This window comes from Leuciscus leuciscus, assembly GCF_965113295.1.
Source record: "Leuciscus leuciscus genome assembly, chromosome: 2".
Classification (NCBI taxonomy): domain Eukaryota; kingdom Metazoa; phylum Chordata; class Actinopteri; order Cypriniformes; family Leuciscidae; genus Leuciscus; species Leuciscus leuciscus.
Window position 1 is genome coordinate 315,712 of NC_138726.1, and position 25,111 is coordinate 340,822.

The window sequence follows — 25,111 nt, forward strand, 5'->3', positions numbered from 1 at the left end:
TTAGGTTTTTAGCTATAATTAATCTTCATTATATTATTTATTTGACGTTTTACTAAGCTGTAATTTCATACTTCATCAGATTCAAAAGCAAAATTAGCTAGCCTTACAAACATTTAAAACATAAAACAATTTACTTCAAAAGATTGTTTTTGTTTCTTCACGGGAGGCGTAACTATAGGTGTAGTAGGTGTAGTAGCTGGCGTGGTTATAGTACTGCGGTACGCAGACAGACCCGTTTCAGCAGAGAAGCCAGCAGAGAATAACTACAGTTTTCATGGACAAAGGAAAGGTACAAACGCACAAATAAAGATACTTTTAGAAATTGAATTGCTATTTGGAGCATTGGAATCGCAAGACGAGGGCTTAATGAACACATTTTTATAAAAAACAAAATTGACATTTTTCACTTGTTTTGCCTGCAGCTTGAAATTAGCCGTGGCATTTCAACTGATTTTAGCAGCACGGGTCACACACACACACACACACACACACACACACACACACACACACACACGCTGAATTCTAAATTGTTCATAAAATAAAAAACAAACAAAATGATTGTTCTAACTGTTTTTTTTTTATGTATGTACATATGTTCACTGTAAAAAAAAAAAAATATAGAAATGCTTTGGCAATACATTGTAACAATTGTCATGCCAATAAGCACATTTTGAATTGAATTGAATTGAATTGAATTGAGAGAGAGAGAGAGACGAAGAGAAGAGAGAGAGAGAGAGAGAGAAAGAAAGAAAGAAAGAGAGAGAGAGAGGGGGGGGGGGAGAGGGGGGGGAGAGAGAGAGAGGGAGGGGAAGAGAGGAGAGAGAGAGAGAGGGGGGAGGGGGAGGGGGGGAGAGAGAGAGAGAGAGAGACGAGAGGGGGCGAGAGAGAGGGGGGTAGTGAGAGAGAGAGAGAGAGACGAGAGAGAGAGGGGGGGTGGACGAGAGAGAGAGAGAGAGAGAGAGAGAGAGGGGGGGAGAGAGAGAGTGGCGGGGGGAGGGGGGGGAGGGGGGGGGGGAGAGACGAGAGAGAGAGAGAGAGTTGCTGAGTCAGATGAACTCAGTGAAGCTGCGGCGGGACTGACAGAAGCTCGGCCATCATGAGTGTGTTTCATTGTGTTTCTCTCGGAGCAAAGCTGCAGTGCAGGGTCACAGTTCTGAGGTCAGTCATTAGCCAGATGAGTTGCTTGGATGGACACACAAAACGCAAGTAACATCTTTACATTAATGCTGCTTTATATGGATAACGCTCATTTCAGGAAGTGTATAAATCTAGATTTCTGTTGTAAGTTAATAGAACATTTGTAAATGAATTGATAACTGGTTGAATTATCAGGTGGTCGCTCTGCCGGCGGTGTCGCGTGTGGCGGTGTGCGGCGGTACCCATGGCAACGAGCTGTCAGGCGTCTACCTGGTGAGAGAGAGGCTGAAGAGGAGGCAGGATGGGACAGAGCCGGTTTCCGTGGTAACGCTGATGTCGAACCCGCGGGCCGTGCAGCGGTGTGTGCGTTATGTGGAGACGGACCTGAACCGATGTTTCACGCGGGCGGCGCTCAGGTGAGACCAGAGACAGTACCTACAGCACTACTGGCAGAGCTGAAGACATGATCACACATACATATGAAGTCAAATATTTGTGATAATAAACAACAACTTTGACAAACTAACCCTGTTCCAGGGCTCAGTGCTGAGGGTTTCTTCTATTGGCCCCAGCACAAGTAATCAATAAAATAGGCCTAGTTAATGTGTTCATGTTTTTGACCCATAATCTTAATAAAAAGGTGGTGACACCAAAAACTACTAGCCTAACTCATATGAATTTCAAATATTGTTAAAGACAAGTAAAGTGTCAGTATTAAAATAATAACAAATAATCAAATTACGAACAATAGAACAAATACAATAGAACGCGTTTTATTTCTCGACTGTTTATGGTCACAGATATAAAGACTGTGTTGTTTACGGGATACTCGCCCAAGATATTTCTAGGTAACACTTTATAATAACTGCACGCTATTAATCATTAGTTAAGCATTAGTAAACAGTTAATTCATCATTTATAAAGCCTTAATAGGCATTAATAAGCAGTTTATAAATACAGTTATAAATGCTTTGTTCTTGATTTATAAGCATGTCTATAATGTGTTTAATAATTGTATTTTCATACTTTATTAATGATCCATTTATCATTTCTAAATGAAGTATAGCATTATTTACAAACCGGTTATTTAGGAGTTGTCAGTGGTTCATAAGATCACTTAGAAAGTGTAAGTAAATGATGAATAAACTGTTTAAATACATATTATTATTCAGACATATAGTAATAGTTACTTAGTGTGTTAAATGCTTTATTAACATGTATTTCTAAAGCATTTAGTAGTAGTCAGTTCACTATGTGTGTGAGCTCATCTAAAGTGAGGACTAGTTATGCCTTGTAAAGCTTTTATAAAGGAGATTTAAAGGCTGTTAAATACTTTTATGTTCTGTTTCACAGTGTTGTGTTTGTTTCCTTTTTCTGTTTAGAAGATCAGTGAGCCTTTAAATCTCCTTTACAAAGTATAACTAGTCCTCACTTTAGATGAGCTCACAAAAGAGTTAACAGACCACTACTAAATGCTTTATAACTCCCTGCGTTTACTACATTTACTTACACTTTCTAAGTGATCTTATGAAGCACTGACAACTCCTAAATAACCGGTTTGTAAATAATGCTATACTTCATTAGAAATGATAAATGGATCATTAATAAAGTATGAAAATACAATTATTAAACACATTATAGATATGCTTATAAATCAAGAACAAAGCATTTATAGCTGTATTTATAAACAGCTTATTAATGTCTATTAATGCATTATAAATGATGAATTAACTGTTTACTAATGATTAACTAATGATTAATAGCGTGGAGTTATTATAAAGTGTTACCTATTTTTTTATATAATTTAGTTTGAATTCGTCCATTCATGCGCAAGAAGACGTGAAGGAGCTCAGATCAGCATTCGCTGTCTGAGACGCAGCTTTCTGAACACTAAACTTCTCACGCGAATGAATGGAGTTCTTCACGTCTTCTTGTACTTGAATATCGGAATTGGCAAAACACCTGATAGACTGTGGGGATGCGGCAGTGTGAACTCTGGGCCATTGTCCCGGTCCTTATTGTCCAGCCCTGCTGTTACAAATTCCAAACACAAGAACCAAAACTAAACCCAAACAGGAGAAAGTTCATTAAAATATTGGTAAATTGGTGCATACTAACATGTAACATTATTAAGTTAAATAAAACCGGGATCTTCTCTGTGACGAAGTCAAAGCAAGCACCATTATAAGTGAAAACAGTTTAAAAAATATATATAAAATCTAATGTTTATTGTAAAAAAAAAAAAAATACAGCACTAAATTTATATAAAAATAAAAACATAATTTGTAACCATTTATCACTACTTTGATTGAAGTCGAAAAATGTATGTTGTGTATTTCTACTCTACAGTGTTTGACTGTTTCTGCATCACTGTCATTTTAATTTGACTCTCAGACTGTGTGTGTGTGTGTGTGTGTGTGTGTGTGTGTGTGTGTGTGTGTGTGTGTGTGTGTGTGTGTGTGTGTGTGTGTGTGTGTGTTTGTGTGTGTGTGTGTGTGTGTGTCCATCGGTCAGCGCACCCGTCTCCGAGGACTCACCGTACGAGATGATCCGCTCTCGGGAGCTCAACACTCTTCTGGGTCCTAAAGGAAGCGTTCAGGCAGTGGATCTGCTGTGTGATCTGCACAACACCACTGCCAACACAGGGCTGTGTCTCATCACACACTCCGACTGTGACTGGATCAGCCTGCACATCTGCAAACACCTGCAGGCATAAACACACACATGTGAAGTTCCCCTGCACTGCTCATATATCTCATTTGTGTCTAACTTCTGTGAGTATTTGTGTGTTTTCAGAAAGAAATGTCCTCCACTCCTGTTAGATACGTTCACTTTGACCTTCCTCTCGATGAGGCCTATTCTCTGGATTCAGTGGGGAAACACGGCTTTGGTGAGACTTAAAAACCTGAAGAGTTCATCATTCACTCATCCATTCTTTCTCCAGACTAAACATCTGTCTGGCGTCACACTAGAGGTGTTCACGGGTCCGCTTGGATCCGAGACCGGAGCGGGTTCGTCTGCGAATGTTATTATTTAAAACAATTCTGACAAAGTGTTATCTGACTTTTTCTAAGTTCTCTCTGAATCTGCCAATTGGACTCTACGCACGGCACCGTCAGCATGAATTAAAATAAACTTTAATCATCTTATGGTCAGATAAATAACATCACGGCAAAAGTTACAGGACGAAATGTGGTTACAGTGATGAGTGACAGACATTTCAGCACTTCAGCGCGCACCTGCGCATTCATGATAAGTGAACAAACGTTTGTAACCTCGCACACAGAAATCAGGAAAAGCCACTCGCTTCATTACACTGCGTGTTTCCTTCTGTGTGCAGAAACCCTTCGCTGGAGATGAGGTAATAGAGTTGCAGACAACACTAGCAGATCCAAACCCACTGTTCCCAGTGAAAGCTGAACTCAGAAATAACTTGTATCCATCGGGCAGGCAATAATATATAAGGTAATAATAAATAAGTAAATAAATAAATGAAGGTAATGTAGAAGCAGCCAATCAGTCAGCAGGACAACAGGATTTTTCCTGACTGCGTACAGGTGAGAGACAGAGCGAGACAGAGCGAGACAGAGCGAGACAGAGAGAGACAGAGCGAGACAGAGAGAGACAGAGCGAGACAGAGCGAGACAGAGAGAGACAGAGCGAGACAGAGAGAGACAGAGAGAGACAGAGATAGAGAGAGACAGAGCGAGACAGAGAGAGACAGAGAGAGACAGCGCGAGACAGCGAGAGAGAGAGCGAGACAGAGCGAGACAGAGAGACAGAGCGAGACAGAGAGACAGAGAGAGACAGAGCGAGACAGCGAGAGAGAGAGCGAGACAGAGCGAGACAGAGAGAGACAGAGAGAGACAGCGCGAGACAGCGAGAGAGAGAGCGAGACAGAGCTAGACAGAGAGAGACAGCACGAGACAGCGAGAGAGAGAGAGAGACAGAGCGAGACAGAGAGAGACAGAGCGAGACAGAGAGAGACAGAGCGAGACAGAGAGAGACAGAGAGAGAAAGAGCGAGACAGAGAGAGACAGAGCGAGACAGAGCTAGACAGAGAGAGACAGCACGAGACAGCGAGAGAGAGAGAGAGAGACAGAGCGAGACAGAGAGAGACAGAGCGAGACAGAGCGAGACAGCGAGAGACAGAGATAGAGAGAGACAGAGCGAGACAGAGAGAGACAGAGAGAGACAGCGCGAGACAGCGAGAGAGAGAGCGAGACAGAGCGAGACAGAGCGAGACAGAGAGAGACAGAGCGAGACAGAGCGAGACAGAGAGAGACAGTGCGAGACAGCGAGAGACAGAGCGAGACAGAGAGAGACAGAGAGAGACAGAGCGAGACAGAGAGAGACAGAGCGAGACAGAGAGAGACAGAGCGAGACAGAGAGAGACAGCGAGACAGCGAGACAGAGAGAGACAGAGCAAGAGACAGAGCAGCGAGACAGAGAGAGACAGAGCGAGACAGTGCGTACAGGTGAGAGAAAGCGAGAGACAGAACGAGACAGAGAGACAGAGCGTGCAGGTGAGAGACAGAGCGAGACAGTGTGTACAGGTGAGAGAAAGCGAGAGACAGAACAAGACAGAGAGAGACAGAGCGTGCAGGTGAGAGACAGAGCGAGACAGTGTGTACAGGTGAGAGAAAGCGAGAGACAGAACAAGACCGAGAGAGACAGAGCGTGCAGGTGAGAGACAGAGCGAGACAGAGCGAGACAGTGCGTACAGGTGAGAGAAAGCGAGAGACAGAGCAAGAAAGAGCGAGAGACAGAGCGTGCAGGTGAGAGACAGAGCGAGACAGTGCGTACAGGTGAGAGAAAGCGAGAGACAGAACGAGACAGAGAGAGACAGAGCGTGCAGGTGAGAGACAGAGCGAGACAGTGCGTACAGGTGAGAGAAAGCGAGAGACAGAACGAGACAGAGAAAGACAGAGCGTCCAGGTGAGAGACAGAGCGAGACAGAGAGAGACAGAGCAAGAGACAGAGCAGCGAGACAGAGAGAGACAGAGCGAGACAGTGCGTACAGGTGAGAGAAAGCGAGAGACAGAACGAGACATAGAGAGACAGAGCGTGCAGGTGAGAGACAGAGCGAGACAGTGTGTACAGGTGAGAGAAAGCGAGAGACAGAACAAGACAGAGAGAGACAGAGCGTGCAGGTGAGAGACAGAGCGAGACAGAGCGAGACAGTGCGTACAGGTGAGAGAAAGCAAGAGACAGAACGAGACAGAGAGAGACAGAGCGTGCAGGTGAGAGACAGAGCGAGACAGAGCGAGACAGTGCGTACAGGTGAGAGAAAGCGAGAGACAGAGCAAGAAAGAGCGAGAGACAGAGCGTGCAGGTGAGAGACAGAGCGAGACAGTGCGTACAGGTGAGAGAAAGCGAGAGACAGAACGAGACAGAGAGAGACAGCGTGCAGGTGAGAGACAGAGCGAGACAGTGCGTAGAGGTGAGAGAAAGCGAGAGACAGAACGAGACAGAGAGAGACAGAGCGAGACAGAGCGAGACAGTGCGTACAGGTGAGAGAAAGCGAGAGACAGAGCAAGAAAGAGCGAGAGACAGAGCGTGCAGGTGAGAGACAGAGCGAGACAGAGCGAGAGACAGAGCGAGACAGAGCGAGAAAGAGCGAGACAGAGCGAGACAGAGCGAGACAGAGCGAGAGACAGAGCGTACATGTGAGAGACAGAGCGAGACAGAGCGAGAGACAGAGCGAGACAGAGCGAGAAAGAGCGAGACAGAGCGAGAAAGAGCGAGACAGAGCGAGAAAGAGCGAGACAGAGCGAGAAACAGAGCGTACAGGTGAGAGACAGAGCGAGACAGAGCGAGAAAGAGCGAGAAAGAGCGAGACAGAGCGAGAGACAGAGCGTACATGTGAGAGACAGAGCGAGACAGAGAGAGACAGAGCGTGCAGGTGAGAGACAGAGCAAGAAAGAGTGAGACAGAGGAGAGAAAGAGTGAGACAGAGCGAGAGAAAGAGTGAAAGACAGAGTGAGACAGAGCGAGAAAGAGCGAGAAAGAGTGAGAAAGAGCGAGACAGAGCGAGAAACAGAGCGTACAGGTGAGAGACAGAGCGAGACAGAGAGAGACAGAGCGTGCAGGTGAGAGACAGAGCAAGAAAGAGTGAGAGAGCGAGAGAAAGACTGAGAGACAGAGCGAGACAGAGCGAGAGACAGAGCGAGACAGAGCGAGAGACAGAGCGAGACAGAGAGAGACAGAGCGAGACAGAGAGAGAAAGCGAGAGACAGAACGAGACAGAGAGAGACAGAGCGTGCAGGTGAGAGACAGATCGAGACAGAGCGAGACAGTGCGTACAGGTGAGAGAAAGCGAGAGACAGAACGAGACAGAGAGAGACAGAGCGTACAGGTGAGAGAAAGCGAGAGACAGAACGAGACAGAGAGAGACAGAGCGTGCAGGTGAGAGACAGAGCGAGAGACAGAGCGAGAGACAGAGCGAGAGACAGAGAGAGACAGAGAGAGACAGAGAGAGAAAGCGAGAGACAGAACGAGACAGAGAGAGACAGAGCGAGACAGAGCGAGAAACAGAGCGTACAGGTGAGAGACAGAGCGAGACAGAGCGAGAAAGAGCGAGAAAGAGCGAGACAGAGCGAGAGACAGAGCGTACATGTGAGAGACAGAGCGAGACAGAGAGAGACAGAGCGTGCAGGTGAGAGACAGAGCAAGAAAGAGTGAGACAGAGGAGAGAAAGAGTGAGACAGAGCGAGAGAAAGAGTGAAAGACAGAGTGAGACAGAGCGAGAAAGAGCGAGAAAGAGTGAGAAAGAGCGAGACAGAGCGAGAAACAGAGCGTACAGGTGAGAGACAGAGCGAGACAGAGAGAGACAGAGCGTGCAGGTGAGAGACAGAGCAAGAAAGAGTGAGAGAGCGAGAGAAAGACTGAGAGACAGAGCGAGACAGAGCGAGAGACAGAGCGAGACAGAGCGAGAGACAGAGCGAGACAGAGAGAGACAGAGCGAGACAGAGAGAGAAAGCGAGAGACAGAACGAGACAGAGAGAGACAGAGCGTGCAGGTGAGAGACAGATCGAGACAGAGCGAGACAGTGCGTACAGGTGAGAGAAAGCGAGAGACAGAACGAGACAGAGAGAGACAGAGCGTGCAGGTGAGAGACAGAGCGAGACAGTGCGTACAGGTGAGAGACAGAGCGAGACAGTGCGTACAGGTGAGAGAAAGCGAGAGACAGAACGAGACAGAGAGAGACAGAGCGTGCAGGTGAGAGACAGAGCGAGAGACAGAGCGAGAGACAGAGCGAGAGAGAGAGAGACAGAGAGAGACAGAGAGAGAAAGCGAGAGACAGAACGAGACAGAGAGAGACAGAGCGTGCAGGTGAGAGACAGATCGAGACAGAGCGAGACAGTGCGTACAGGTGAGAGAAAGCGAGAGACAGAACGAGACAGAGAGAGACAGAGCGTGCAGGTGAGAGACAGAGCGAGACAGTGCATACAGGTGAGAGAAAGCGAGAGACAGAGCAAGAAAGAGCGAGAGACAGAGCGTGCAGGTGAGAGACAGAGCGAGACAGACAGACAGACAGACAGACAGATAGATAGATAGATAGATAGATAGATAGATAGATAGATAGATAGATAGATAGAAAGATAGACAGACAGATAGATAGATAGACAGATAGACAGACAGATAGACAGATAGATAGATAGATAGATAGATAGATAGATAGATAGATAGACAGATAAAAAGATGCAGACAATAGTCTGTATAGCCTACAGTGAAGTTGAGTGTGAGTGCTCATTTAAATTTCCAAATTGTCTCAATAGCTATTATGAAACTGCAATATAAAAACAAGTCCATCCTGCTCACTACTGTATCAGAATAGGCCAGGATTAAAATCCCATATCTCCACAAGTCTCATATGTGCCCCCAAAGCGTTTACATCTTCTAATTCCCCATGACAGAAGTCATGCGCAGGACTGTGCTGTAATCACAGTGACTAAAAGACCATGAGACGCATCGGTGCTGACAGCTCCTTCAACAGCTCAAGAGCTCCAGGATCGATCAAAGTCTCTGTGCATTATCAGTGCTCTCGAGGTGCCAAAGTCTCCTCATAGTACAGCTGCACTCGTGATGTGTGTGTGTGCCTGTAAAGGGCTGATGAAAGGAAAAGGCCATGCAGGGAAGAGGCTCTGTCTCTCACCTGTACGCACTGTCTCGCTCTGTCTCGCTCTGTCTCGCTCTTTCTCGCTCTGTCTCTCACCTGTACGCACTGTCTCGCTCTGTCTCTCGCTCTTTCTCGCTCTGTCTCTCGCTCTTTCTCGCTCTGTCTCTCACCTGCGCGCTCTGTCTCTCACCTGTACGCACTGTCTCGCTCTTTCTCGCTCTGTCTCTCGCTCTTTCTCGCTCTGTCTCTCACCTGCACGCTCTGTCTCTCACCTGTACGCACTGTCTCGCTCTGTCTCTCACCTGCACGCTCTGTCTCTCACCTGTACGCACTGTCTCGCTCTGTCTCGCTCTGTCTCTTGCTCTTTCTCGCTCTGTCTCTCACCTGCGCGCTCTGTCTCACACCTGTACGCACTGTCTCGCTCTTTCTCGCTCTGTCTCTCGCTCTTTCTCGCTCTGTCTCTCACCTGCACGCTCTGTCTCTCACCTGTACGCACTCTCGCTCTGTCTCTCACCTGTACGCACTGTCTCGCTCTTTCTCGCTCTGTCTCTTGCTCTTTCTCGCTCTGTCTCTCACCTGCACGCTCTGTCTCTCGCTCTTTCTCGCTCTGTCTCTCACCTGTACGCACTCTCGCTCTGTCTCTCACCTGTACGCACTGTCTCGCTCTTTCTCGCTCTGTCTCTCACCTGTACGCACTGTCTCGCTCTTTCTCGCTCTGTCTCTCGCTCTCTCGCTCTGTCTCTCACCTGTACGCACTGTCTCGCTTTTTCTCGCTCTGTCTCTCACCTGCGCGCTCTGTCTCTCACCTGCGCACTCTGTCTCTCGCTCTGTCTCGCTCTGTCTCTCGCTCTTTCTTGCTGTCTCTCACCTGTACGCACTGTCTCGCTCTTTCTCGCTCTGTCTCTCACCTGTACGCACTGTCTCGCTCTTTCTCGCTCTGTCTCTCGCTCTGTCTCTCACCTGCGTGCTCTGTCTCTCGCTCTGTCTCGCTCTGTCTCTCGCTCTTTCTTGCTGTCTCTCACCTGTACGCACTGTCTCGCTCTTTCTCGCTCTGTCTCTCACCTGCGCTCTCTGTCTCTCGCTCTTTCTTGCTGTCTCTCACCTGTACGCACTGTCTCGCTCTTTCTCGCTCTGTCTCTCACCTGTACGCACTGTCTCACTCTTTCTCGCTCTGTCTCTCGCTCTGTCTCTCGCTCTGTCTCTCACCTGCGTGCTCTGTCTCTCGCTCTGTCTCGCTCTGTCTCTCGCTCTTTCTTGCTGTCTCTCACCTGTACGCACTGTCTCGCTCTTTCTCGCTCTGTCTCTCACCTGTACGCACTGTCTCGCTCTTTCTCGCTCTGTCTCTCGCTCTGTCTCTCACCTGTACGCACTGTCTCGCTCTTTCTCGCTCTGTCTCTCACCTGTACGCACTGTCTCGCTCTTTCTCGCTCTGTCTCTCGCTCTGTCTCTCACCTGCGCACTCTGTCTCTCGCTCTTTCTCGCTGTCTCTCACCTGTACGCACTGTCTCGCTCTGTCTCTCGCTCTTTCTCGCTCTGTCTCTCGCTCTTTCTCGCTCTGTCTCTCACCTGTACGCACGGTCTCGCTCTTTCTCGCTCTCTCTCGCTCTTTCTCTCACCTGCGCGCTCTGTCTCGCTCTGTCTCTCGCTCTTTCTCGCTGTCTCTCGCTCTGTCTCTCACCTGTACGCACTGTCTCGCTCTGTCTCTCGCTCTTTCTCGCTCTCTCTCGCTCTTGTCTCTCACCTGCGCGCTCTGTCTCTCGCTCTGTCTCTCGCTCTTTCTCGCTCTTGTCTCTCACCTGTACGCTCTGTCTCTCTCTTTCTCGCTCTGTCTCGCTCTGTCTCTCACCTGCACGCTCTGTCTCTCGCTCTTTCTCGCTCTGTCTCTCACCTGCGCGCTCTGTCTCTCGCTCTGTCTCTCGCTCTGTCTCTCGCTCTGTCTCTCACCTGCGCGCTCTGTCTCTTGCTCTGTCTCTCGCTCTGTCTCTCACCTGCATGCTCTGTCTCGCTCTGTCTCACCTCTTAGTTCCTCTCTGAGATTCTAATGTGAAGATGCTGAACTAGAAGTTTTCCAAGGACCCCCAAGCTTGTGCCAGGCTGCAGCCTTGTCTTCCCATTCACCAAAGATCCTCCGACTCCCACTGGTTCTGTCTCATCAAGACAATATCAGCAAAGATCAGCTGGAGCCTCAACAAATTGCATCAGGACAGTTTAATTCAAAGGGGTGAGACATGCAAGTATCAAACTTAGTCTCATTATTTGATACATTAAGTATCCGTACCCCTTAAAGAAGGGCGTGTTAGAACTGATGGTTTGCTCAAAGCTGTTGATCTGCTGAAATTCAAACAATGTTTGTATGTTACTTTAAGTGTTTAGTCTAGTTAATAAAGTCTTGTTCATATCACACGTAAAGTTCTCCGTGTCTCAAGCTCATACTGGAGTCCCTAATCATAGATCTTGACTACAGGCTCTGAATAGAACTGTACAGTAAGAAAGACATTTCCCATACCCCGGAAATGTACATTTCTTAGAATGAATAAACAATTAACACTGAGTGTTCACGGCACAAACAGTTTAATTGATTGTAATATTAATTTTACTACAATTTAATTCTATTACCTGATCCAAATATTAATAATCAATTATAACAAGTTATGATTGATTATTAATATTTCTTTAGAGCTAATTTGCTACAGCGAGACAGAACGTGCAGGTGAGAGACAGAGCGAGACAAACCGTGTCCAACTCGCTCTGTCTCGCAAGACAAAGCCAGAACAATTTATATGATTATTGAATTCCACACATCTCTGGACGGTGAAAACGACATCTACCATCGTTCCACTCTCCTTCATAGTGTCATCAAGCTTCGTCTTTGTTATTGTTTTGAAAATGCGACCTCTGGCGGTGAAAAAATTACAGCTTGAACCTTTAAGCTCAGAATCACTCTCATTGGTTGGTGCGGGAGACACAAGCACTGGGTCAGTCCAAATCAGAAATCTATGTAATGGAAGAAGCAACGACATCAAAGGAGAGAGAGCATATCACGATCAACTGAACAATATTTGCTCTCGGTGTAGTTATGGCTGTGCAGAAACCTGTGTATGATGTTCTTATAGTTGTGCCGTGACTGTTTAGTGACGTCACTGTACGATCAGTGTCGGTCACAGAACCTTTTAAATGCTGTTTTTGATCCGGAAATGATTCATTTACAAATGATCAAAGCGGCTGTGATTTGTGTGCCTTCCTCATTGGCGGAGACGCTCGTTTACAGATGAATCTGCCACTGCATGAACATTATGCTAAAGGTTTTTTTTGTTGTTTTTATATAAATTAATATTCCCTATGGATGTGGATAAAGCATCTGCTAAATGAAATGTAAAATTATTCTACAAGCTCGTGGATGTTTCCTCTCTGCCCTCAGCGATGGAGGTCGGACCGCAGCCGCACGGACTCGTCCGGTCCGGGATCTTCAGCTCCATGCAGGAGGGAGTTCAGCTCATGCTGGACTGGATCTGGCAGTTCAACTCCGGTACATCTTCAACTTCAAACCCTGCAAAATCTGATCTGTGTGTGTGTGTGTTTTCATGGCTTCTCTCTGCTCAGGGACCCTGTTTGAAGGAGGATCTGTCGACGTTTTCACGATGGTGAAGAATATCGATTATCCACGAGACCCTCAGACACACATGATCACGGCCGCGGTCCATCCCGACCTGCAGGTACAGAACGATGAGAATCTGTCTTGTGGAAACGTTGCTGCTGATGAACGGCAGGGTAAATCCTCTCTCTCTCTCTCTCCGCTCAGGACAGGGACTTCTGTCTCCTCCACCCTGGAGATCCCATGTTCCTGTCCTTCTCCGGAGAAACGCTGCGCTACAGAGGGAAAGCAGCGCTCTATCCGTTCTTCATTAACGAGGCTGCGTACTACGAGAAGGGTGTGGCTCTTTCCCTCGCCAGGAAGAGAAGAGTGGAGATTCCTTCTGTCCGCTCAGACACACAGAGATGAACAGAAGACAGAAAACATCAACACGAGTTTGATGAGTTTATTACTGATGAAAACTGAACACTGCATTGTGAAAAACAGTCAACCTTAATATGTTCAGAAAAACATACATTTTCTACATATATAGCAGATGATGTTTCTATATGCATAAATACACAGATCATAGAATACTTCGACCAATACCTGCAGTGATACTGTATCCCACAATGCAGTGCAACTGACCTTCCATTTCCAGTGTGACAAATGAACCGGAAGCAACATCAACCACGAACACTGACAACTATCATCACACACTCAGCTGTTTTATACCTTATTAGAAATGACCAAATAAATTGTACAGAAATAAATAAATAAATAAAAATGATAGTAATAAATAGGATTAATACATTAAATGCAGAACACATCAGAATTCCTGGCTGTTCATGCTACTTAACTAAAGCTAAAACACCAGAAGTCAAGCTGTTTCTAATACTGAGGAAAATCCTAAAGTCTGATATCACAGATTCACAAGCACTGAGGGAAAGTTTACCTGTGCTCAAACTAATACACACACTCTCTCTCTCTCTCTCTCTCACACACTCTCTCTCTCTCTCTCTCACACACACACACACACACACACACACACACACACACGTAAGAGCTCATTATCTCTTGAAAGTGCATCTGACATTCTCAAAACAGGATTGTGTTTCTGACTAGCAGTTGTCGCTCTTCAACACATTGAAGACATTTATGTACAACAGATTCAGTGTTCACTGTAGCTTCCATCAATGATCTGATCTGTCATCCGTGATTCAAGCCACTCTGTACACCGTCATGCGGTCGTAGCTCTGGCTATGACTGCGAGCCGCCCACATTAGCAGCGCGGCGGCCATCATGTGCAGCGGAGACGCGACGAGCGCCAGATAAAGAGACCAGCCAAGAGAGCCGTCCACGCGATCCGGCAACACCGACACGCGGTGCAGCAGGTCCGTCCCGGCCAGGAAACAGCAGACGGTGGCCAGAGAACACACACCTGAGGGCAGAGAACACAAAACTGAGGACAGAATCAGAGGGATGATGGACAGAAACAGCATCAGAGGGATGATGGAGAGCACAAACAGCATCAGAGGGATGATGGACAGAAACAGCATCAGAGGGATGATGGACAGAAAAAGCATCAGAGGGATGATGGACAGAAACAGCATCAGAGGGATGATGGACAGAAACAGCATCAGAGGGATGATGGACAGAAACAGCATCAGAGGGATGATGGACAGCAGAAAAAGCATAAGAGGGATGATGGACAGAAACAGCATTAGAGGGATGATGGACAGCAGAAAAAGCATCAGAGGGATGATGGGCAGAAAAGGCATCAGAGGGATGATGGGCAGAAAAAGCATCAGAGGGATGATGGACAGAAACGGCATCAGAGGGATGATGGACAGAAACAGCATCAGAGGGATGAAGGACAGAAACAGCATTAGAGGGATGATGGACAGCAGAAACAGCATCAGAGGGATGATGGACAGAAACAGCATCAGAGGGATGATGGACAGCAGAAACAGCATCAGAGGGATGATGGACAGAAACAGCATCAGAGGGATGATGGACAGCAGAAACAGCATCAGAGTGAAGAAGGACAGAAACAGCATCAGAGGGATGATAGACAGCAGATACAGCATCAGAGGGATGATGGACAGAAACAGCATCAGTGGGATGATTGACAGCAGAAACAGCATCAGAGGGATGATGGACAGAAACAGCATCAGAGGGATGATAGACAGCAGAAACAGCATCAGAGGGATGATGGACAGAAACAGCATCAGAGGGATGATAGACAGCAGAAACAGCATCAGAGGGATGATGGACAGAAACAGCATCAGAGGGATGATGGACAGCAGAAACAGCATCAGAGGGATGATGGACAGAAACAGCATCAGAGGGATGATGGACAGAAACAGCATCAGAAGGATGATGGACAGAAACAGCATCAGAAGGATGATGGACAGCAGAAACAGCATCAGAGTGAAGAAGGACAGAAACAGCATCAGAGGGATGATGGACAGAAACAGCATCAGAGGGATGATAGACAGCTGAAACAGCATCAGAGGGATGATGGACAGAAACAGCATCAGAGGGATGATAGACAGCAGAAACAGCATCAGAGTGAAGAAGGACAGAAACAGCATTAGAGTGAAGAAGGGCAGAAACAGCATCAGAGTGAAGAAGGACAGAAACAGCATCAGAGGAATGAAGGGCAGAAACAGCATCAGAGTGAAGAAGGGCAGAAACAGCATCAGAGTGAAGAAGGACAGAAACAGCATCAGAGTGAAGAAGGACAGAAACAGCATCAGAGTAAAGAAGGGCAGAAACAGCATCAGAGTGAAGAAGGACAGAAACAGCATCAGAGTGAAGAAGGACAGAAACAGCATCAGAGTGAAGAAGGGCAGAAACAGCATCAGAGTGAAGAAGGGCAGAAACAGCATCAGAGTGAAGAAGGACAGAAACAGCATCAGAGTGAAGAAGGGCAGAAACAGCATCAGAGTGAAGAAGGGCAGAAACAGCATCAGAGTGAAGAAGGGCAGAAACAGCATCAGAGTGAAGAAGGGCAGAAACAGCATCAGAGTGAAGAAGGGCAGAAACAGCATCAGAGTGAAGAAGGGCAGAAACAGCATCAGAGTGAAGAAGGGCAGAAACAGCATCAGAGTGAAGAAGGGCAGAAACAGCATCAGAGTGAAGAAGGGCAGAAACAGCATCAGAGTGAAGAAGGGCAGAAACAGCATCAGAGTGAAGAAGGACAGAAACAGCATCAGAGTGAAGAAGGGCAGAAACAGCATCAGAGTGAAGAAGGACAGAAACAGCATCAGAGTGAAGAAGGACAGAAACAGCATCAGAGTGAAGAAGGACAGAAACAGCATCAGAGTGAAGAAGGGCAGAAACAGCATCAGAGTGAAGAAGGGCAGAAACAGCATCAGAGTGAAGAAGGACAGAAACAGCATCAGAGTGAAGAAGGGCAGAAACAGCATCAGAGTGCAGAAACAGCATCAGAGTGAAGAAGGGCAGAAACAGCATCAGAGTGAAGAAGGGCAGAAACAGCATCAGAGTGAAGAAGGGCAGAAACAGCATCAGAGTGAAGAAGGACAGAAACAGCATCAGAGTGAAGAAGGACAGAAACAGCATCAGAGTGAAGAAGGACAGAAACAGCCACAGAGTGAAGAAGGACAGAAACAGCATCAGAGTGAAGAAGGGCAGAAACAGCATCAGAGTGAAGAAGGACAGAAACAGCATCAGAGTGAAGAAGGGCAGAAACAGCATCAGAGTGCAGAAACAGCATCAGAGTGAAGAAGGACAGAAACAGCATCAGAGTGAAGAAGGGCAGAAACAGCATCAGAGTGAAGAAGGACAGAAACAGCATCAGAGTGAAGAAGGGCAGAAACAGCATCAGAGTGAAGAAGGACAGAAACAGCATCAGAGTGCAGAAACAGCATCAGAGTGAAGAAGGACAGAAACAGCATCAGAGTGAAGAAGGGCAGAAACAGCATCAGAGTGAAGAAGGGCAGAAACAGCATCAAAGTGAAGAAGGACAGAAACAGCATCAGAGTGAAGAAGGGCAGAAACAGCATCAGAGTGAAGAAGGACAGAAACAGCATCAGAGTGAAGAAGGGCAGAAACAGCATCAGAGTGAAGAAGGGCAGAAACAGCATCAGAGTGAAGAAGGACAGAAACAGCATCAGAGTGAAGAAGGGCAGAAACAGCATCAGAGTGCAGAAACAGCATCAGAGTGAAGAAGGTCAGAAACAGCATCAGAGTGAAGAAGGTCAGAAACAGCATCAGAGTGAAGAAGGACAGAAACAGCATCAGAGTGAAGAAGGACAGAAACAGCATCAGAGTGAAGAAGGACAGAAACAGCATCAGAGTGAAGAAGGGCAGAAACAGCATCAGAGTGAAGAAGGGCAGAAACAGCATCAGAGTGAAGAAGGACAGAAACAGCATCAGAGTGAAGAAGGACAGAAACAGCATCAGAGTGAAGAAGGACAGAAACAGCCACAGAGTGAAGAAGGACAGAAACAGCATCAGAGTGAAGAAGGGCAGAAACAGCATCAGAGTGAAGAAGGACAGAAACAGCATCAGATGAAGAAGGGCAGAAACAGCATCAGAGTGCAGAAACAGCATCAGAGTGAAGAAGGACAGAAACAGCATCAGAGTGAAGAAGGACAGAAACAGCATCAGAGTGAAGAAGGGCAGAAACAGCATCAGAGTGAAGAAGGACAGAAACAGCATCAGAGTGAAGAAGGGCAGAAACAGCATCAGAGTGAAGAAGGACAGAAACAGCATCAGAGTGCAGAAACAGCATCAGAGTGAAGAAGGACAGAAAGAGCATCAGAGTGAAGAAGGACAGAAACAGCATCAGAGTGACGAAGGGCAGAAACAGCATCAGAGTGAAGAAGGACAGAAACAGCATCAGAGTGAAGAAGGGCAGAAACAGCATCAGAGTGCAGAAACAGCATCAGAGTGAAGAAGGACAGAAACAGCATCAGAGTGAAGAAGGACAGAAACAGCATCAGAGTGAAGAAGGACAGAAACAGCATCAGAGTGAAGAAGGGCAGAAACAGCATCAGAGTGAAGAAGGGCAGAAACAGCATCAGAGTGAAGAAGGACAGAAACAGCATCAGAGTGAAGAAGGACAGAAACAGCATCAGAGTGAAGAAGGACAGAAACAGCCACAGAGTGAAGAAGGACAGAAACAGCATCAGAGTGAAGAAGGGCAGAAACAGCATCAGAGTGAAGAAGGACAGAAACAGCCACAGAGTGAAGAAGGACAGAAACAGCATCAGAGTGAAGAAGGGCAGAAACAGCATCAGAGTGAAGAAGGACAGAAACAGCATCAGAGTGAAGAAGGGCAGAAACAGCATCAGAGTGCAGAAACAGCATCAGAGTGAAGAAGGACAGAAACAGCATCAGAGTGAAGAAGGGCAGAAACAGCATCAGAGTGAAGAAGGACAGAAACAGCATCAGAGTGAAGAAGGGCAGAAACAGCATCAGAGTGAAGAAGGGCAGAAACAGCATCAGAGTGCAGAAACAGCATCAGAGTGAAGAAGGACAGAAACAGCATCAGAGTGAAGAAGGGCAGAAACAGCATCAGAGTGAAGAAGGACAGAAACAGCATCAGAGTGAAGAAGGACAGAAACAGCATCAGAGTGAAGAAGGGCAGAAACAGCATCAGAGTGAAGAAGGGCAGAAACAGCATCAGAGTGAAGAAGGGCAGAAACAGCATCAGAGTGAAGAAGGACAGAAACAGCATCAGAGTGAAGAAGGACAGAAACAGCATCAGAGTGAAGAAGGACAGAAACAGCCACAGAGTGAAGAAGGACAGAAACAGCATCAGAGTGAAGAAGGGCAGAAACAGCATCAGAGTGAAGAAGGACAGAAACAGCCACAGAGTGAAGAAGGACAGAAACAGCATCAGAGTGAAGAAGGGCAGAAACAGCATCAGAGTGAAGAAGGACAGAAACAGCATCAGAGTGAAGAAGGGCAGAAACAGCATCAGAGTGCAGAAACAGCATCAGAGTGAAGAAGGACAGAAACAGCATCAGAGTGAAGAAGGGCAGAAACAGCATCAGAGTGAAGAAGGACAGAAACAGCATCAGAGTGAAGAAGGGCAGAAACAGCATCAGAGTGAAGAAGGACAGAAACAGCATCAGAGTGCAGAAACAGCATCAGAGTGAAGAAGGACAGAAACAGCATCAGAGTGAAGAAGGGCAGAAACAGCATCAGAGTGAAGAAGGACAGAAACAGCATCAGAGTGAAGAAGGGCAGAAACAGCATCAGAGTGAAGAAGGACAGAAACAGCATCAGAGTGAAGAAGGACAGAAACAGCATCAGAGTGAAGAAGGGCAGAAACAGCATCAGAGTGAAGAAGGGCAGAAACAGCATCAGAGTGAAGAAGGGCAGAAACAGCATCAGAGTGAAGAGGGACAGAAACAGCCACAGAGTGAAGAAGGACAGAAACAGCATCAGAGTGAAGAAGGGCAGAAACAGCATCAGAGTGAAGAAGGACAGAAACAGCCACAGAGTGAAGAAGGACAGAAACAGCATCAGAGTGAAGAAGGACAGAAACAGCATCAGAGTGCAGAAACAGCATCAGAGTGAAGAAGGACAGAAACAGCATCAGAGTGAAGAAGGGCAGAAACAGCATCAGAGTGAAGAAGGACAGAAACAGCATCAGAGTGAAAAAGGGCAGAAACAGCATCAGAGTGAAGAAGGACAGAAACAGCATCAGAGTGAAGAAACAGCATCAGAGTGAAGAAGGACAGAAACAGCATCAGAGTGAAGAAGGGCAGAAACAGCATCAGAGTGAAGAAGGACAGAAACAGCATCAGAGTGAAGAAGGGCAGAAACAGCATCAGAGTGAAGAAGGGCAGAAACAGCATCAGAGTGAAGAAGGACAGAAACAGCATCAGAGTGAAGAAGGGCAGAAACAGCATCAGAGTGAAGAAGGGCAGAAACAGCATCAGAGTGAAGAAGGACAGAAACAGCATCAGAGTGAAGAAGGGCAGAAACAGCATCAGAGTGCAGAAACAGCATCAGAGTGAAGAAGGTCAGAAACAGCATCAGAGTGAAGAAGGGCAGAAACAGCATCAGAGTGAAGAGGGGCAGAAACAGCATCAGAGTGAAGAAGGGCAGAAACAGCATCAGAGTGAAGAAGGGCAGAAACAGCATCAGAGTGAAGAAGGACAGAAACAGCATCAGAGTGAAGAAGGACAGAAACAGCATCAGAGTGAAGAAGGGCAGAAACAGCATCAGAGTGAAGAAGGACAGAAACAGCATCAGAGTGAAGAAGGGCAGAAACAGCATCAGAGTGAAGAAGGGCAGAAACAGCATCAGAGTGCAGAAACAGCATCAGAGTGAAGAAGGTCAGAAACAGCATCAGAGTGAAGAAGGGCAGAAACAGCATCAGAGTGAAGAAGGACAGAAACAGCATCAGAGTGAAGAAGGGCAGAAACAGCATCAGAGTGAAGAAGGGCAGAAACAGCATCAGAGTGAAGAAGGGCAGAAACAGCATCAGAGTGAAGAAGGGCAGAAACAGCATCAGAGTGCAGAAACAGCATCAGAGTGAAGAAGGGCAGAAACAGCATCAGAGTGAAGAAGGGCAGAAACAGCATCAGAGTGAAGAAGGGCAGAAACAGCATCAGAGTGAAGAAGGGCAGAAACAGCATCAGAGTGAAGAAGGGCAGAAACAGCATCAGAGTGAAGAAGGGCAGAAACAGCATCAGAGGAATGAAGGGCAGAAACAGCATCAGAGGAATGAAGGGCAGAAACAGCATCAGGATTAGGGTTAGTTCTGATGATGGTCAGATGAACTCTGACCTGCGAGGAGGTGAATGAGGCCGATGAAGAGCGCCGGCGTCAGACTTCCACACAGACACGCACAGAACCCGAGCAAACCACCCAGAACCACCAGACCCAGAGACACCAGCGGCAGGAAGAACTGACACCTCCACAGATCTGAGCACACACACACACACACACACACACACACACACACACACACACACACACACACACACACACACACACACACACACACACAATGTGTTTAGATGAACACAAGCTTCTCACGTGTTTCAAGCACATTTTCTCTTTCCCTCCCAAAGTGAGACCAATAAATGATTAAATGTTAAATATTATATATCAAATCTCTACTTCATTGTTCATATCGTCACAAAATGTAAAAATATATACTCTTGTACAGCTCTAATCTGCTAATGCGACTATAATTACATTGTTTAAATGAATACATTTTTAGCTAACTGTGATTTGTACATTTCTGAAAAACATAACTTATAAAGTAACCTCTGATAACAGATCACTGTAAACTGTAATGTGAACTGTAAACTGTAATGTGAACTCATCTTCTGTACTGCTTTGAAACACTGCATGTGCCACAGAAATAAAGTTGACTTGAATACAGCCGTTTTTAGAAATCAGCTATAATCATAAAACACCAAATAATAAATCCATTACGCGATAATACGGTCATTTTGACAGTGCTGATTACATTTGATTTGTTCTTATGAGTTTGTTCACATATTCTAAAATTAAATTTCATTTATTTACATATTTGTTCTATTGTATTTGATTGTCCTGTTGCCTGTCATTTGATTCTTTCTTCGTATTTTATTACTGACGTCTCAAAAGTTATAAAGTGTGTGTTTGCTCACAGGTTCGTATCAGATCTTCTCCACTGTTGTGATTTCCAGGCTCTTTGTATTTTGGCATGAACTGCTGAGAGAGAGTGAAACTCACACACTCCATCACCATCTTTGGATCTGAAACAAACAAACAAACAAACAAACAACATAACATTAATGTACAGGAATGGGAATTAAATGTTCGTCTGGAGAAATACACATTCAGAGAACAATCACAGTAATCATTCCGACAATAAACCTCTTGCTGATAATAACAGTATTCACCGGGTTCTCGGTACCAGTGCGCGTTCGTGGGCGTCAGAACGCAGCGCCACCAGAGCCCGAGCGTGCCGTTCATGCGGAACATCGCGTCGCTCGCGCTCTTCTCGTCGAACTCTCCGTCCAGGAACTCGTCTTGCAGCGCGCGCAGCTCCGAGGCGTTGTGCTCCGCGCGCACCGGCGGGCTCGTGTACTGGTACCAGTGCGGAGAGCCCAGCGACACCGACAGATACACGGACGCCAGGACGCTCAGAACCCCGGCGAGGACCAGGGCTGTGGCGTGCCGGTTATCCACCATCGCTCCCGGGCTTGATGAGTCTCTCAGCGACACCAACGCGTCTGTCTCCGAGTGTTTGCGTGCCCTATTTCCCGCTCGACCGCATCACGCCATGATCTGAGAATAAACCCTGAAGAAGAAGAATCACAGTCCAGAGTCTTCGTCTTAATGTCAGTTTGGTAATCAGAGTAAATGCGCTCAATATGCGATTAGAAGCAGATATGCGCGTAAATCCAAGCGTTTTCCTGTGCGATTTAGAGCCGGCAGCAAGGGATCATGGGTAATGTAGTTTAAGAAACGTCATTCTTCAACAATAGGAGCCAGTGTGATGCTGACTATCCGCTGCTGTAAATAAACACACACACACACACACACACACACACACACACACACACACACACACACACACACACACACACACACACACACACACACACACACACACACACACACACACACACACTCTCTCTCTCTCTCTCACACACACACACACTCACTCACTCACTCACTCACACTCTCTCTCTCTCTCTCTCTCTCTCTCACACACACGCACACACTCACTCACTCTCTCTCTCTCTCTCCCCTCTCTCTCTCTCTCTCTCCCTCTCTCTTACACACACACACACTCTCTCTCTCTCTCTCTCTCACACACACACGCACACACACACTCACTCTCTCTCTCTCTCTCTCTCTCTCTCTCTCTCTCTCTCTCTCTCTCACACACGCACACACTCACCCTCTCTCTCTCTCTCTCTCTCTCTCTCTCACACACACACACACACACACACACACACACACACACACACACACACACACACACACACACACACACACACACACTATAATGTTCATCAAATTCATCAAAAAAAAAGTATTTATGAAGTGCAGACTGTTTGATATCTTTATTTAATATCTGTATATTTCCTGTTAGACAAGAACGCCACATGATAAATATGATCTATTACAGGTTTATGTGAGGATTGTTTTAAGTTCACTTAAAGTAAAAGTTGTTATATTTTTGAAGCCTAATAAATGTAAAAAAAAAAAGATTGCTTTCAATACTGTAATGTTGAATGGCTGTAATTATTTTTTAATATTGGGGGGAAATAGTTTTCATAGAGACATCAATAGTATCTGTAGTATCAATAGTAGTGAACCTTAGTATCAGTGATACTGGCCTTCATTCATAAAAATATGCCATTAAACACATATTTTAAATATACTGTCTTTATGTTGTTTCTACATTCATTTGGAGATTAACTGTGAAAATATTACATTATAAAATATATTAAAAACAGAAATAAATCACAGATTTTTTTATTTGATTAATCTACTGTTTTTAATCGATTGACAACACTAATACATATCTATGTGTGTGTGTGTGTGTGTGTGTGTGTGTGTGTGTGTGTGTGTGTGTGTGTGTGTGTGTGTGTATGAAAGAAATATTGCAGCCTAGACTGATCACAGCGGTGTGATACACGTTAACTCTGTGTCAACTTGTGTAAAAGTTGAAGATGATTATGAGATGACATGACGTCGTGTTTCCTGTAGCTCTAACAGAAGAGCGCTGGATAAAAGTGTCTGCCAAATGCATAAATGTAAAATGAGATGATCAATGTAACTCCACAACAACTACAGAAATGTCTCCACTTACATTCAGAAGCTCTTCCTGAGTCTCTCCGTAAGGCTGCACTCGCTACTGGTTATTCTGGGATTCTGGATGAGTGAGATTGGCCTGTTTTCTCCACAGTCTGCCCAGCAACCGATGTTCTCGAGCCAGATGTGGTTCTTCAGTGAGTAACGCTGCCTATCGCTCGACAGCAGGAACGAATAAACCAAACTATTTTTAAACTTTTTTTATAATTTTTTTATATATATTTTTTTTATAATCAAAGCAAGTGTGTCGATTGATTCAATTAGAAATCAACATATTACATATTTTAAATATTACATAATTTCATTGAAGCCTGTTTGCCATGTATAAAACACAGACCAATCATCATCTGGCACAACAAGTTCAAATGTCATTGGACAATGTGAAGTGGAGCGGTAATTTTCTGGTTATTCATAAATCGTTTGAAAATTACATGGAAAGACGAGTTCATATTTATGAAGCGATCTGAATCTTTGCCGTTGAAACAATGGATGTTGTTAATTGACTGCAATTAAAGCACTGCACAAAACCAGCACCAAAAGTCGCATTGATAGTAGGTAATATTCAAGTGTGTATTGATACACCGTTTACCATTTGATCAAACTATCACAGTAGAAGCGCGTGCGCCACCTACAGGCTATTGTGTGAAGTGTAAAATAATAATCATTTATTCCTGTGATCAAAGCTGAATTTTCAGCATCATTACTCCAGTCTTCAGTGTCACATGATCCTTCAGAAATCATAATAATATGCTGATATATTAGCAATGTTGGAAACTGTTTGGCTGCTTAATATTTATTTGGAACCTGTGATATTTTTTCAGGATTCACTGATGAATAAAAAGTTAAAAAGAACAGCATTTATTCAAAATAAGTGTAGCTTCCCCTGTCGGCCACCAGAGGTCTCCCTCTCCTGAGTACTAGCGTTAGATTCGGACTCCATTTCCCATGAACCCATGCAGTTATTCTGTCATTGTATCGCCTTGGATTAGCGTTTACCAGAGCCATAGAGAGAGAGAGTTGCGACACTCCCATAGACCTCCGTTGTTAATAATGGCGGCGCTTTTAACCGCCTACTTCCGGGATATGAAGATCGGAATAGTTCCAAACACTGTCATTTGGGCGTTGGACACCATTCACTTACATTGCTGCGCGTCGAGTTGTTCCAGAGTTAAGTTGCCGAAATATCGACCTCTTTTGAATTGTCAACTGTCTATATTGTATCAGAGGCCCTTTGCGATGCTTATACTGGTCTTCATTTGTACATGCACAGCGTAATTATTTATATTTTATGTTGGTTGTTTCAACCAATTTTCAAGCACTGCGCGCGACTTCGTCAGCTAAGAGTTCGGTAATGAATCGCTACCACCTTTATAGCAACTTTTATTTAATTTAATTTTTTGGGATATACTAACTTTTCATTATGTTATTATTGTCTTGAGTGAAGCGGCTTGTGAGAACAATGCTGGACC

General features: G+C 45.7%; 2 protein-coding genes across 3 annotated transcripts; one reads left to right on the plus strand and one right to left on the minus strand.

The window, feature by feature from the left end:
• Positions 1-274: 274 nt before the first annotated feature.
• LOC309492963 (N-acyl-aromatic-L-amino acid amidohydrolase (carboxylate-forming) A-like) lies at positions 275-13,348 on the plus strand (the record flags this gene model as incomplete). Its single annotated transcript, XM_082161994.1, has 7 exons — positions 275-289; positions 1,333-1,553; positions 3,652-3,847; positions 3,934-4,027; positions 12,678-12,785; positions 12,860-12,972; positions 13,059-13,348. The coding sequence occupies 7 exons, from the start codon at positions 275-277 to the stop codon at positions 13,257-13,259; spliced, it is 948 nt and encodes a 315-aa protein (XP_082018120.1). The 3' UTR covers positions 13,260-13,348.
• cldnd1a (claudin domain containing 1a) lies at positions 13,283-22,335 on the minus strand. 2 transcript variants are annotated; one of them, XM_082158565.1, is made up of 4 exons: positions 21,716-22,335; positions 21,461-21,568; positions 20,607-20,744; positions 13,283-14,271 (listed from the first exon to the last, which is right to left on the minus strand). In XM_082158565.1, exons 1-4 carry the CDS (start codon positions 22,005-22,007, stop codon positions 14,051-14,053), a joined length of 759 nt encoding a protein of 252 aa, XP_082014691.1. In that variant the 5' UTR covers positions 22,008-22,335; the 3' UTR covers positions 13,283-14,050. The 2 variants fall into 2 exon arrangements, with proteins under 2 accessions (XP_082014691.1, XP_082014692.1); XM_082158566.1 differs by lacking the exon at positions 20,607-20,744.
• Between the last annotated feature and the right edge of the window lie 2,776 nt (positions 22,336-25,111).